Source organism: Vicia villosa, linkage group LG5 (genome assembly GCF_029867415.1).
Source record: "Vicia villosa cultivar HV-30 ecotype Madison, WI linkage group LG5, Vvil1.0, whole genome shotgun sequence".
Taxonomy (NCBI): domain Eukaryota; kingdom Viridiplantae; phylum Streptophyta; class Magnoliopsida; order Fabales; family Fabaceae; genus Vicia; species Vicia villosa.
Window position 1 is genome coordinate 34,001,541 of NC_081184.1, and position 16,725 is coordinate 34,018,265.

The following is a 16,725-nucleotide window of genomic DNA, read 5'->3' on the forward strand; positions in this document are numbered from 1 at the left end:
TTGTGTATTGGAAAAAGGCGGTGCTTGGGATAGTTATCTAGCCTTGATTGAATTTATCTACAATAATAGTTTTCATTCGAGCATCGGTATGGCCCCATTTGAAGCTTTGTATGGTAGGAGATGTAGAACACCATTGTGTTGGTATGAATCTGGTGAGAGTACGGTGATTGGACCAGAAATTGTACAAGAGACTATAAAGAAAATTAAAATGATTCAGGAGAAGATGAAGGCTTCTCAGAGTCGCCGGAAGAGCTACCATGATAAGAGACGGAGGACACTTGAATTTCAAGAGGGAGATCATGTGTTTCTAAAAGTAACTCCTACGACTGGCGTTGGTAGAGCACTGAAGTCAAGGAAGTTGACTCCATGTTTCATTGGTCCGTATCAGATTACAGAGAGAGTTGGAGAGGTGGCTTACCGTATTGCGTTGCCACCAATGTTGGAAAATTTGCATGACGTATTTCATGTGTCTCAGTTGAGGAAATACATTGCAGATCCATCTCATGTAATCCAAGTGGATGACGTACAGGTGAAGGACAATCTGACAGTTGAGACCTTGCCTGTGAGAATTGAAGATCGGAAGCTGAAGCAATTGCGTGGTAAGGAGATAGCTTTGGTTCGAGTAGCTTGGGGAGGAGCAGCAAGTGGAAATGTCACCTGGGAATTAGAGAGTAAGATGAAGGACTCCTTTCCTGAGCTGTTTGCTTAAGGTATGTTTTCGAGGATGAAAACTTTTCTAGTGGGGGAGAGTTGTAACACCCCATAAATTTCTTTATTTAATTTAATTGATTTTTTTGAATTAAATATTAGAATTAATTGAGTTATTTGAGAAATGTGGAATAATAAGGCTAATGGGCCAGTGTCGAGTAGCGATTGGGGGGTGTGTCAGTTGCAAAGCCTTTTACTAAACTAAAGTTATATTTTTCATAAACAAGGAAAAGAGAGAAAGTTGTGAAAATTGGAAGCCAAGAGAGAACAGAAGAGCTGAACGTGAAATTGGGAGAAAAAGCAAAGTGCGAAGAGCGAGAACATCCAAGAATTCAACATCGAGGTAAGGGGGAATTCTTCTCATTAACCTCTATTATGGGTATTATGAATGATTTGATTAAGTTTGTATGTTAGGATTCTAAATTGGGTTATAGGTCAGAGTTGGGGGTTTTGGGGTTTTGGAGAAGTTTAGGTTCAATTCATGATGTGTGATGCAATTGATTTGTTGTGAATGATAATTGATGTTGGATATTGATGTTAAAACATGCTAGAAGTATGTGTAAATATTCATTTTAGTGCTGTTATGAGATTATGGACGTTTTGGTATGATTGGGTTCGCATTTGGGATGAATGAAGTGCTGCAGAAAAGTGATTTTTCTGCTATATCAGTAATGTAACCGGTTACATGAGGAGGGTAACCGATTACATGGTCTCAGGATAGGCAAAGAACTGTATTTTGCGATGATGTAACTGGTTACATCATTCAGGTAACCGGTTACCACTGGGCGAAATTGAAAATAAAAGTTACTGCCAGTGATGTAACCGGTTACATCATTTCAGGTAACTGGTTACCACTGAAGCTTTTTGAAAAAAATGTTTATTTTAAATATCCGTAACTTTTAAACCGTTAATCCTTTTCGTACGCTGTTTTGGGAGTCCGTTAAATAAATTAATTCTCTATTTTATGAAATAGGTTAGGGAGTTATAACTTAAAATCATTTTATTTGGTTTTGAAAATTGGCATTTGGTGGTAAATTGAGTAATGGTACGGATATGCTATGCGTTGTTTTAGCTAGTATGATTGCTGAGGTGATAATATATTGCTGTGTTAAATGTATTATGTTGTGGTGAATATCAAATGGTTGTGATATTAGTATGCTTTGTGTGTTGTGGATGAATGGTTATGAATTGTTGGTGGATGTTGATGATGAGCATGTCGTGGTTGATGCATGCATTTCATAATCATTATGTGGCTGATCCTTGACGATGGTGGATCAGTGGTAGCTAATTCCCATTGTGTGGAATTAGTGAGTGTCGCTGTATCTGTGACGATGGTGGATCGGTGAGATGGGTTTGTCCCATATTTGGTACCACATGCATTTAGTTGCATTGCATTAGGTTGTTGTGCATAATTATAACATGAATGGAAGTTGTCCAATGTTATAATTCGTATGTGTTTGATATGGATGGTTGTGTTTGATGAATGTTGCTATACTATCAGAACATAAACGATTTGGGTGAATATTGTATGAATGAGGTTGTATTATTTGTATTCCTATAACATTTGTTAATGCAAATAACACTCACCCTTACTGTTGTTATTTTTCAGATTGAGGAGTAGCTTTTGTGCTTGGTGAGGATTAGCTCGTCAAGTAATTCGTTAGAGTCAATTGGGTATGTGTCATGCTCTGGTCGTGTAACACTGGGGACATTATGTAGAGTTATATGATAAACTCTTACTGTTGGGTGTTTTGTTTATGATTGTATTTTGAGTCTACGACTCTGGTTGTTTCATTATTCAGATGTCAAAGATATTTTCCGCTGTGTTAACATGTTAATCTGGATAATTTTGGTTTAACGTTCTCTTTTATGGCATGACATGAGTATTGTTTCATTTATTTGGAGATTGTAATGTCCTTTTCTTGTTTTACTCTGATTATTGTTAAATTTTCCGCGGGGTTTTAGAAGGGTGTTACAGCGTGATTTACGGGCTGTTTGTAGGAGTAAAAGCAATGAGCAACAGTGATTTTTAGATTCTATTTCTTGCAATAGTAGAGGTGAAGTTATGTAGGGCAACGGTAATGTTGTTTTTTTGGTAAAGAATGCTTATCAAAGACTGTATGCAACAACAAGTGGGGAAGTTATGCTGGAGGATGTTAAGGTTCATGTTATTCACAACGTTTGGATGGCAAAGGTACCTGGGAAAGTCAAGATTTTCGGGTGGCGGTTTATTCTGAATAGCCTCCCTACGAGAGAAGTGTTATGGCGGAGAGGTGTTATCTTTGGCAGGAACCATATAGTATGCCCTTTATGTAATTCTTGTGAAGAATCAATAGTCCATTTTTTTTTGGTTAAGTCGAATCGGGAAAGGTATGGACTGCGGTCTTAGGGTGGTTGTTGGGGGAAGAAATGGACATTGGGGTCGGTAACGCGGAGCTTGATGTCCAAGACCGTATTTGTGATTGTTTGGAGATTTGCGTGCGTACGCCGTTTGTTGTTTTCTTTTGGCTTCTCGTTACGTAGAATATATGGAGAGCTAGAAATGACTTGATCTTCTCCAATAAGGTTTGGGACGCTTCGGGGTTGGTGACATGCATAAAATCCATGGGTTGTAATTGGTATTCAATCATTGTTAATAAAGGGTTAGAAAGTGATAGGGATGTTTGGTTTTATAACCCGTCGAGTATGGTGGGATTTTATTTTTTTATTTTTTTTGGTTTGTGCTGGTTTGGGTGAGCCATGTTTGGCTTTCACCTTTTTTGTTTTTGTGTTTCTTTTGTATTGGGTGAGCATCCCTTGTGCTATTTAATACAAAGTTGATTATAAAAAAAATCTTATTTGTAAGATTTGATCCTATTTTTAATTAATTTTCAATAGAACGCATTTTTTTTTTAATTTATCACATTTTATTCGAAGTATTTTTTTACAATTTATTCTATATATCTAACAAAAATAATTGTACTAACAATCTTATTGTGGATATTCCAACACACTCTTTTATATGGATAAGAATTTATCTAATTTTAATCGATAAAAGAGTATGTTCAAAAGTGTGTTAGAGTAGGTGAACTGCATCTACAATGAATGAGGTTCATTTACCTGTCAAGATACTACACCAACTATTTATCAGTACTAAGAAAAATGAAAAATTACGAGTAACTATTACAAATGGTATCGTATAAAGCTTTCTATCACCTCATTTTGAATGATGCTTAGTATAGAAAAATAAATCAATATTATTTAATGGGACCCGTTTATTTCTTTTGTAAAATTTTGAATGAAAGTGAGGGTATTTATTTGACACTTATACTAAAAAAAATAGAAATGAATTATTTGTAATCGCGAGACTCACTTAAGCATGATAAAACTCGCATTAATTGGGTTCTCTAACAAAAGATGATAAGATCATTTAAAATTTACATAGAAGTTCATTTATCATGAAGTATCAACCCAAAGAACACAAATTTCTCAACAAAAAAAAAGTACAACAGTGGTTCAGTTTTCAACCGTTCTCAATTATAAATGATTATAATTGAGTATGTAAAGTATAATTTTTAGGTCTAGCAGTGTATTTTTGAAATTTATATAAGTCTATGAAATAAAAAAAAGTAGGAGAATGATACAAATATTGACATACAATTAATATACAGTGTCAACTATTTGGGGTTCAAATAACACTTCTCATTTTAAAAATATGTTTTGAATTTTTTACGGATATTTCTGATTTGGTAGCAGTGTTTCTTCTTTTGAAAAAAATGTATTGATTAACCTGAAAACTACTTTGAAAAATAAAAATTATATTTATAAAACTAAACACTTTGATCCTTTATAGAGAATTTGTTTATACTAAAATACCGTTTTTTCTGTAAGATCTCTAAAGCAAATTTATATTTGTTGAAATTTTTTTCATAATATATTTTAGACAAAATTTTTTTTTTCTCATATGTTAACTTCGGGGTTCATTTTAGTCCTTTAATTTCAAAAATTTCACATTTTTTTTTGTATAGAATCATTATAGTCCTTTTCAACTACCTAACAAAGATTTAAACATACCACCAAACACCCTTAATTACCCTTCTAGCAAAATTTAATTACCCTTAACAAAACCCTTTTTGGTAATTTGCTAAATAAAAAATTAAATCCAACCAATCAGGTGTCTCCATTCCTCCAAATGGCACTACCATTTCAATTTTCCTATTGGGCAGTTGCTAATATCCTTTGGTTTTTCCTCCACCTTTGAAAACCAGTCATTTCTTCATCTTTGATAGTACTCTCGGTTCATTTCTTCATAAAATCCATTCCCTTTTGCTTTTTCCTTCTCTCTCTGCAATCATATCTCTCTCTCTCTCGCCTTCATTTCTTCATTTTCGTCCGTCTTCCTTCTCCACCCCATCTTCCGCCGTTCCTTCTCCACCCCAGCTTTCTCGTCCGCGTTTCATACTCCTTTTACCTGGGTAAGACTCCTTTTCCTTATGTTCACAGAGATTCTTCACCATTTCCTCATAATATTCGATCGATTTTTAACTATAACATATTCAAGTTTCAATTTTTTTCGTGTTATATATTATGATACCATAAAAATCATATTTTTCTTTGTTAGGTTTTCTAACTTTTGAGTTTTGAAACCTTGTACTTATTTTATTTCACTTTTGTTGTTTCCATTAAACTTTCTATTTTTTTTGGTAGGGTTTACATATTTCTGGGGATTTTATTTTTCGCCTGATATTTCATTGTACCAACATGATTTTTAGGTTTTCAAACCTTGTACTTTTGTTCTTTCAGAGTTTGTAGTTACCATTAAAGGGGTTTTTTAGGTTTTCAAACTTCTGAGGTTACAAAACGTGTACTTTTGTTCTTTTCACTGTTGTTGTTACCATTAAAGTTTCGATTTTTCATGATGCATTTTCCATCTTTCTAGTCATTTTCATAACTGTCATATTTTTTGTTGTTAGGTTTTCCAACTTGAGGTATTTCATTAGTTGAGGTTTTCAAACTTGAAATATTTGTTGTTTCAACATTATTGCAGTTTCGCTTTTATTACGGTTTTGCCATTATTACAGTTTCGATATTATTACGATTTCGCTATAGCTTATGATTCTGAGCTGATTTTGGTTTGAATTAAATACACAGGAATTTCTCAACTCAAATTTGGCTTTGATGCACATATTATTTGGGGTGAATGTCATCCCTCATATTAAGGAGGTCAATATCTTTAAGGATCATGTTGTCATCCAATTCTCAAAGCCCAAAGGTAATTATAAACCATAATATTTCAACATTTATACTTTTAATAATTCAACCATACATAAAGTTTGTTCACTATCCTTATGTTTTCCTATTTTGATTTTGGTATCTAACTTTGTTTGACGCTGGCTTTCTATTTTTTGGTAGCCATGGCTGAAGTTGTTTAAGAACCCGTCGTAGTTTCAAATCCTTCCCAAATAAAAAACAAACACTTTAATCACTGGAGCTTCAATGACATCCAGGCTTTATTCATTTTTTCCTTTCAATTTGTATATATGTTATATAATTAGATCTTTTAAATTTTTTGCTTTCTGCGTTGCCGTGAAAACACTCTGTGATTTCTAAATTTTCAAAACAATTGCTTAACTTTTGTTTAATAACCGTGAATTATTGAAGCTAGGAAAGGAAGGGGTATTTTGTTAGTCATGCCAACTGCAGACTTCTAGATTTAGTTTAATAGCTTTATTCTTATTCTATAAATGAAATGTCATAAAAGCCTAAGTTGTGCCTTCTCCTTCCTGTATGAAGTTCTGTTGGTAAAAGCCTAAGAGTTATTCTGCATGATTTGAACTTTTATTTGGCCTTTCAAGCGACATACATGAAATACAAGAAAATTAAGATCTAAAAATGCTGATTTAAGAGCATTAGTCAGATCAATGCAGGTGCGTTGCTAATTTGTAATTGTTATTATTTGCTGAAAATTCTACTTGCTAAAAATTCTACTTGCTAAAAATTCTAATTGCTAAAGTTCATCGGTTGCTGAAGATCAATGCAGGTGCGTTGCTGATCTCAGTTGTCCCTCAAGCGCGGAGTTCATCGGCTACGTATCGCTAGATTTTGCACAACTTGATCGATTTATTTAAATGGTTCAGTCAACATTAAAGCTTTTGGGTTTTGCACAGCTTGATCGATCTATTTAAATGGTTCAGTCAACATTAAAGCTTTTGGGTTATGCACAGCTTGATCTCTTTGCATTGTCTAAAATATTTGATTTTAAACGATAGCTATCATAGTCACTTATGAGTTTCTTCTTCGACAGTGAGACTGGTAAGTTTGGCCATGTCACATTTTTCTAGAATGGGAACCGGTCTGGTTATTTTGATGAGAAACTGAAGGAATATGTCGAGATTCCAAGTGACTCTAAGACAACATTCAATGAAACCAGAGTAACATTCAATGACTCTGGGATAACATTTCAAATAATTTTCAAATGAGAAACCAGAGTAATGATAATGATATTAGTGGCGATGTCTATTCGATAGGAGAAACATCGAGATCTTTGAATTTAAAATATGGGAATTTGCAGATAAATAAGAGGAAAGAGACGAGTCTTACTGGTGAGTTGTTTAAAAATAATGGTGATTTTTACCCTCTTCAAATCCAATGCTTTATGGTTTTATTATGTTTTGTTTGTTAAAAAATTTATAACGCAAGTATTGGCTATTTTTATAAATGCAGGTGTTAATGGTTTGATCGAGAACATTAATAGGGAAGAAGGAGATGTTTGAATTGATGAAGCAGGGACTGTAAATAAAAACAAACATATGCAGGTGTTACATGATTGATTTTCTAACATAAAAGCCAAAGGTTCAATTCTTAAAAGATTTGCTGTTATTCATTTAGAGTTGAAGCCCTAACTGTTAGAGGTAATATTAGTTAATTATTTAATTATTTTCTTTCTCATTATCCGTGTTGAATTTTGATATTATATCTTATTAAATTATCAATAATCTCTGAAGGATTACAAAACAACGTGTTTGTTATATAGTTCCTGAAGAACTTAACAAATATCCATTGAAGATAATATTAAGTTTGTTATATAGTTCTTGAAGAACTTATCAAATATCCTACAAGGATATTATTGAGTTTGATATATAATTCCTGAAGAACTTATCAAACATCCCTGAAGAATTATAAATATTATTATTTTTATTAGTAAATGATTTGTGATTGAGTTCCTGAAGAACAACAAAATGTGATTGAGTTCTTGAAGAACTATAAAAAAAATTGTGATTTCATCATGATATTAATGAATCTCAGAAGGATTGCATCTATACTAATAACATATCCCAGAAGGATTGCATATGTTATGTTAAAAAATTGAAAAATGATTGCATCACTTATATTATCGAATTCTAGATGGATTGGATCAATAATAGTGAAGTATTCCAGAAGGATTTCACAATGAAATTTGTGTGTTTCGATGTAAGAAAAAAACTTGTAATATACTCATAAAATGTTTGTCATTCCAGAAGAATGACATGAGTGACTCTAACACATCCCAGAAGGATAACTATATTTTTGGATTATTGTAATTTTCTAGCATTTGGCTATGTTAAGAATTTATTAAATTTGTTAGAGTATAAATTATTTCATAATTAGAATTATAAATTTATATATTTCATCTATTTATATGATGATATAATTTTAGTGATATGATTTTGTATGATTTTGATAATTATATGATAATATGTTCATATGCATGCGTATGATTAAAGTGTTAAATCATGAGATATTATTAGGATGATCAATGTTTGTGGATACAATTTCTTTATTCACATTATTTCTAAATATTGATATTTTAACAAGAGAATTAAAAACATTGCAATCTATTAAAGAATATATCAATAGACTAAAGTTGCTACGTATTTTAAAGTTGTTACAATAGTGCTTAGATTTCTTATATAAATCTTAATTATACTATTCTTTTCTTTTTACAAGTATAGTGGATGGATGACATTTGTCAGTCCATCTTAAAGGCACTCGAAAGTAAGCTCATATTTTGATAGAGTCGAGATTCGAATGAACTTTAATCCTTTACATTTTCTTTTTGTGTGTTCTCTTTATGTCTTGCCAAATATTTTCATCAAAGATAATTCACATGAATTATATTGGAGGTATTAAATATCTTTGTATTACACAAATGAACTTGGACATAAAATATATAATAGAAAAGCTATCGGCTTTTCCCTCGGGCTTTTACTACACTTATATTAGTACAATTTAAGCACATGTCATTGTAAATCAGTAGTTTACAAATTACACTTAAATGTGTCGTTGGTAAAATCGGTTGGGTCATCTCAGATATAATATGATGCGAATAATTTGTATTGAAGAACCAGAAGTTTCTTCAATCCAATCAATTTTTGTGTGTTTCTAAAGGAAAATAAAAATTTGAGAAATTGCATTTTTATGACATTAATTGTTGCATCGACTAAAATATGATGCATATGTCTCTACTCACAACCAGAAGTTTGTGAAATTATTTTCTCAACTAATTAGACTAAGATCTTGTTTTCTGGATTTTTTAAAAATTCTTGTATAAGTATCACATATATTATTAAAATTGATATTGAATATCATATAATATATGTTCATAAAAAGAAAATGGACCCGAAGATCCATTCTTTAGACGTCTAAAGTTAATTATATGGTTGATACTTATGAGATCATCAATTCTAAATTATATATTTGAAACACCCAAAGTATGATATTAAGATATTTATTCGCATTAAGCCAACAGGATACTATATTTTAGTCCTCCCTAATTTATTCTAATACTTCTCATCTTATTGAACATTTGGATGTGTTGTGTATATTCTAATTACTCCAATATAATACATTAAGATGAGTCATGAAAGAATATTGAAAAAATATAATTAATATGACTCTCAATTTTGAGGATATAATTTGAGAAAATAATCAAATACTTGATTGCAGCCAAGTAGGTTGATTATCACTTGATAAATTAATTTTCCCAATGTTAGGGGGAGGAACAAGCAGCTGAAATCATGAACAAGAAGTTCGAATGAACAGCTGAAATCATGAACAAGAAGTTCAAATGAACAATTTAAAATAAATTGTTGTCTTGATCCTCGTACAAATCAATATGAACCAAAAGTTCAAAATATTATTCATTTGCAAAGTTTATGAAATAAATTATCAGCTGATAACTCCACTCAAAGTGGATTCTCCTATTGGATAATATAATATTGCAAATGAGTTGTTGCTGCGCTTGAAGCGTGGTATGAAAGTCGGTTCCAATGTTAAAAGTCCTCTACTAAGAAACTAAAGCTGACCCAAGTGAGGATATGAAAATGCTAAAAGCATATTGACCTAATTTAATTTTAAGTTCCAGAAGAACAAATCAAGTACTTGAAATATGAAATAAAGAGATCTTGATAAATTATGTCATGGATGAAATGGAATGGAACCGAAATTGAGATAACTGAATAAATGCAATATTGACAATGTCTTTGTATACAATATAGCGCTGAAAGTGATCAATGATAACGAGGATCATGAGTCAAAGTCTATTAAAGATTGTAGACTAAGTGAGAATTGACCAAAATAAATATATTCAATTGAAGAAGAATTAAACTCACTTTACAAGTAACTCACTTTTGGACCTGTAGTCCGAACACCTCAAGATGTGAAACTAATGTGATATAAATGAGTTTTTGTAAAAAAGAAAAATAAGAATGATATAAAGTTTGATTTATTGCTCAATGATTTCAAAAAGACCTAAGATTGATTTTGATAAAACATATTCACCTGTAGTGTATTCAATCGATTTTTGATAATTAACTAGCCTTGTAACACGTGAAGGGCTTAATTTGAACATGATAGATGTAATGACATCTTATTTATATGGTTCACTTAATAGTGACATTTACCTGAAACTCCCTGAAGGGTTCAATATACCAGAGGCACGTAATTATGGATCTCGAGAAAACTACTACATTAAATTGAACAAGTCTTTGTATGAGTTGAAAGAATTTGGATGCATGTGGTATAATCGCCTCAGTGAATATTTACTAAATGATGAATATACAAATAATTCAATTTGTACTTGTATTTTCATAAAATGATGTGGAAAAGAATTTGCAATACTAGTTATCTATGTGAATGGCATACATATTATTGGAACTTCCGAAGAGCTTCCAAAATCTATAAATTCCTTAAAGAAAGAGTTTGAGATGAAGGACCTAGGAAAAACAAAAATTATGTCTAGGCTTACAAATTGAGAATTTGGACAAAGGAATATTTGTACATCAGGAAGATTATATAGAAAAGTGTTGAAACACTTCTATATGGACAAATCTCATTCGTTGTCTACTCCAATGATTGTTATATCATTAGATGTAGAGAAAGATCCTTTCAGGCCTCAAGAAAATGATTACAAAAATTGTTTGGTCCTGAAGTACCATATCTTAGTACAATTGAAGCACTAATGTACCTTTCTAATTATACACGTCTCGATATATCGTTTGTGGTCAATCTATTACCAAGATACAATTATTCGCCTACATGAAGACATTTGAACAGAGTCAAACATATACTTCATTATCTTAGAGATGCTGGTTACTTGTCAGATTCTCACAATGGTAGATCAGAAAGAGGTTATTTGTTTACATGTGATGGTACAACCATTTCATGGAGATCTATGAAACAACTCATGGCAACAACTTCATCAAATCCTGCATAATTATTAGCACTACATGAAGTCACTTCCAAGAAGAAATTTTAAGCAACTACTACAAATAATATCGTCTCACATGTAAATGTCTGCATGAGGGGGAGAAATACATATGTTTTGCACTCTTTTTTCCTTCACCATAGTTTTTTCCCATTGGGTTTTTCTGGTAAGGTTTTTAACGAGGCAATTCACATTCAAAGGATATTGTACTCTTTTTCCTTCACTAGAATTTTTCCCACTGGGTATTTTCTAGTAAGGTTTTAACGAGGCATATCATCAATGGACATCCAAGGGGGAGTGTTATGAATATTTATGTTAGTTGATGTCCATCCATCTCCTAGTTTTTCATCTTCCTATTCCATACTTAATATGTGTTTAATATGTGTGATTTTCTATCTCCCTTGAGTCTTGTAAATAGAGACCCATATTACAATGTTAAGCACACTTGAAAGATGATATACTATTGCTTTTCTCTTTTCTACCTCTCTTTGATCTTTATTATTTTAGTTAGTTTTATAACATATAGTAAATTATTGGAAAGCTTCAGTAGAGACAATATTATACTTATGCATCATTATTATTAAAAATAATAGTTAATATATTTCTTAATTTAAATAAATTAATAATTTAATTTAATAAATTGCATACTATCCAATAGATGTACAAACAACTAATTTTTTTTTTTAATTTTACGGTTCACTATCAATGTAATAACTATTTTATTTTTATCAACAATTATTTTAATTCGAGAGACAAAATCTTTATTTCTAGGGAAACAGCGAGAGCGAAATTTGTAAATTACCAACTCCAGTGAATTTTCTCATTGAAAATCACTATTTTCACGGGTCACTATCACCGCAATACCTTTTTTATTTTATTCAACATAATATTTGTACATATGTATAGTTATCAGTGATATTTGTAATATTTTACTTTCAAGAATGATGTTTCACATTAACATTTCTAAATACATTTCTAAGAACCATTAAGATATATGTGCTCATTTCGTTTACACTATATTATTCACATTAAGATATGAATTACCCGTGCGGACGCACGGTTCTTACACTAGTATCATATTAACAATTGATTTAGCTATCGATTTTTGAGTTTTTCTGTCGCTAATTAAACGAAAATGATCAACATGATATGTTTTAAAAAGTTAAGAGATCACTATAAAACTTTTGAAATTAAGGGACCAAAATAAAAAGATTAACATACAGAACCACCACAAGGATATTTTTTCTATATTAGAACTAAATTTTTAAGTTCAATAAATTATTTTCAATATAGTAAAATTAACCCAAGAAAGCCTCAATTGTAAGTGTTGTTATTAAAATATAGAATAAAAACTAAAGATATATTGAAATCGACATAGTATTCTTACTCTTTAGTTTTTAATTACTAAAAATATATTGAAATCGACATAGTATTCTTACTCTTTAGTTTTTAATTACTAAAAATATATTAAAATCGACATAGTATTTCATTCAAAATTTAATTTAATTTAATTTAAATTTAATAATAACATATTAAAAATAAATTTGACAAACAAATCATTGTGTTAGAATGCTTTTTATCTTAGTGATTACAATATCTACGAAAGATAATTTTGAATACAATCATGGATATTCCAGAATAGTTGGGAATGGTAATATTCTCATAGTAATAGATATATGTTAACTGGAAGATTAAATTATCTTAAATACAATTAATATTTTTTAATATTAATATATTAAGGTAATATTCTCATAGTAATAGATATATGTTAACTGGAAGATTAAATTATCTTAAATAAATTTATTATTTTTTAATATTAATATATTAGGTATTTATCGTTGATGGATATGGATTACTATGTAATTTCATTTTTTATTATAGAAATGCTAAATTATTTTAAATATTTTTTATTATTTTTAATTAGTATATTTTGTTTTTAGTGTTGATGGGACCTACTACTTACTAAAGTATTTTTTAATCTTTATATATAACTAGTGTCTTACCCGTGCGTTCCCGTCGTTTTCGCGCATTGTGATTGAGGGAAATAAAAGATGATAGGGAAAATGTTATTTTGTTCAATATAGATATTATTGTAGAAGTAAATATCCTAAAAACAAATGTGTAAAATATAGAAATTTCTTTTTAATAGGATGGGCCAAAGTTTGGGATATATTGATTAATAAACATTATTTTCCCTTAATATTCAATATTTCGATCAGTAACTTCATATTTCCGTTAATATTCAATATTTTGATCAGTAACTCATGTTCTCGTTAATATTGAACATTTTATTCAATAACTTCATGTTCCCGTTAATAGTCAATATTTTAATTAGTTACTTCATGTTCCCGCTAATATTCATTATTTTGATCAGTAACTCCGTATTTTCGTTACCGTTAATATTTAATATTTTGATCAGTAACTTCATATTCCCGCTAATATTCATTATTTTAATCAGTAAATCCGTGTTTCCGTTAATATTAATTATTTTGTGAATAACTCCTTGTTCCCGCTAATAATTATTATCTAATAAAATGTAGACAATAAGAGTTATGTGATGCATGTTAAAATTAATAATTTATTTAATATTAATAAAATTATTATTTTAAAATAAAGATTACTTTAAATACCTCAATTAATTTATTTTACATAATTTAAAAAAGTAAGTATCAATAAACAAATTTATTATATTTATATTATTTATTGATATTTTAAAATATTAATAGTTTATTAAAATGTATATATTAAACTTTTTATATTTTAAGAATAAATTAATAGTATTAAAAATGTTAAATTGAAAATTTATTTTTATTTTTATGTCATAAAATAACATAAATTATATTTAAATTAATTTTTGTAATCAATGTTCCAAATTATACTGTTGAAATGTTATTTCATGGTTCAACAATTCCATCGCAGAAAATATAAGACCCTTATACAATCAAATCAATCCAAATACACCCTACCATAAATGTAATTAATGTAAAATGTATTTAGTATATCATAAATGAGGATGTCCTCTATAAATTTAATCCAACGGTCAACTTAGTTATTTTTAATCAATTTCAATATAATATTATTTATTTTTTATTTTATAAATATACTATAAATTATTATCTTACAAAAATTATAATGTTTCATATTCAATTTTTTGTATTATTTAGATTGACCATTCACGAACCATTTAAATATAATTAAATTAAATGTTGGAATGATTTGATGATTCATAGTTAACAATGATGTAAAAATCTTTTCATTGAATGTATACATAAACGATTTCCAAAATTAAAATCTCTTAAAAATGGTGAATTCTTATCTACCCAACTCAAAAAGTTGGGTAAGGTTACCTCCTGTGTAAAATACCTTGAAAACAACAATCAATTGTAATATTTAATAAATGATTAATTGTGTTAAAATTAAATGGCATCATATGATTGGTTGAATGTACACTACCAAACTTTTTGTGATGGGTAGAGAAGTTGTCCCCCTTAAAAATATATAAAATTATCTTAATTTAATAATTATAAATATAAATAAATTATTACTTTTAATAATTTTTATTAATAAAACTATTGTTATAAAATAAAGATTACTTTAAATATATCAATTAATTTATTTTACATAATTTTAAAAAGTAAGTATCAATAATAATGTAAAAAAAATCAAATAGTAAAAATAAAATGTAATTAAGAAAATAATATTGATATTGTTGTAAATTGAACAATACAATTAAGAGTGCATTTACGAAATGTAGAGGTTGCATTGAAAAATAATAGGTGTAAAGAAAAAGAATGGATTATAACCCATAAAATAAATGGACTATTTCTTGAAAGACTCATATAACTGAAGGCCGAATAAGAACAGGACCCTACATTGTTTTAACATATTAACATCTTCCCGTTAATTTTCAATATTTTAACTAATAACTCCATGTTCCCGTTAATATTCAATAGTTTGATCAATAACTTCATGTTCCCGTTAATATACAATATTTTGATCACTAACTTCATGTTTTCGTTAAGATTCAATATTTTGATGTGTAACTTCATGTTCTCATTATTATTCAATATTTTGATCAGTAATTTCATGTTCCCGTTAATATTAATATTTTGATCAGTAACTTCATTTTTATGTTAATATTAAATATTTTTATCAGTAACTTTATGTTCCCGTTAATATTCAATATTTTGATTAGTAACTCCATGTTTTTGCTAATATTAATATTTTGATGAGTAAGTTCATGTTCCTTTTTTTGTAAATTCATGTTTGCGTTATTATTAAATTTTTTGATCAGTAACTTTATGTTCCCGTTAATATTAATATTTTGATCAGTAACTTCATGTTCCTGTTAATATTCAATATTTTTATCAGTAACTTCATGTTCAGTTAATATTAAATATTTTGATTAGTAACTTATGTTGTCCTTAATATTCAATATTTTGACCCGTAACTTTATATTCCAATTAATATTCAATATTTTAATCAGTAGGAATCGCAGACCAGAATGCCAAATTGGAACTCGACCGGGAATTATAGAGAGACCGTCAGTCCAAGGTAAGGGTGGATTTTAATCTCTATAACCGGGTTTATGATAAATTGTATGTTGGATTGGGTTTATATGATTTTCTGTTATGTGTTGAAATTGTGTTGAATGAATTTAGGTGTGTTGCTGTCGATTGATACTGTTGTTAATGTTGTCTGAAATTAAGTAATTACTGTATTGGTTTTCTGATGCCATGTTGTTTGTGGATACGATTGAAAATAAGTTAATTGATCATGAGTTCTTTGGAGCAATGGGTTTATGTTCCTCTGTAATGCAAGACAAACTGAATCGAAACTATAAACCGAACCTGCGAATTGGAAAACTGCATTGAAGGCAGAAGGTGGTGGACCCTAGGAGGAGCCTGCCAAACGGCAGGGAGGCTCTATAAGGCATGTTCCGAACGGCACATGGGAGGAAAGGAGAGGTATGCCGTTCGGCATACCATGGGAGTGGGCCAGGGTGTTGTTTTGGTTGTTGTGATCTTCAGTCATGCTGTTTACTTGTTTTGTCTGGTTTCTTCTTCTGCTACCTAGTGTAATTGAATATAGTTAGAAAAATTATCAGATTATTATCTTAACATCATTTATTTAGCCGTGTAGAGTTAAGATGAGAGTAGGACACTATAAGAGAAATAATAATGCAGTGGTGTAGTGGTTTGGCTGTTCTAACAGAAGTGTAACAAGTAGCAGTGGGAGGATTAAATTACAGAAATAGTAACATAATTAAATGAATTTAGTAGAAGGAAGTCGTT

At 29.8% G+C, this 16,725-nt stretch overlaps 1 protein-coding gene across 1 annotated transcript; it reads left to right on the forward strand.

Moving 5' to 3' along the window:
* Positions 1-223: 223 nt before the first annotated feature.
* LOC131604494 (uncharacterized) lies at positions 224-709 on the forward strand. Its single transcript, XM_058876929.1, has one exon. It carries the CDS (start codon positions 224-226, stop codon positions 707-709), a length of 486 nt encoding a protein of 161 aa, XP_058732912.1.
* The last annotated feature ends 16,016 nt before the right edge of the window (positions 710-16,725 follow it).

What these genes read in the sequence shown, in the direction of transcription:
- LOC131604494 (XM_058876929.1), top strand. Translation starts at nt 224, where the DNA reads ATGAAGGCTTCTCAGAGTCGCCGGAAGAGCTACCATGATAAGAGACGG.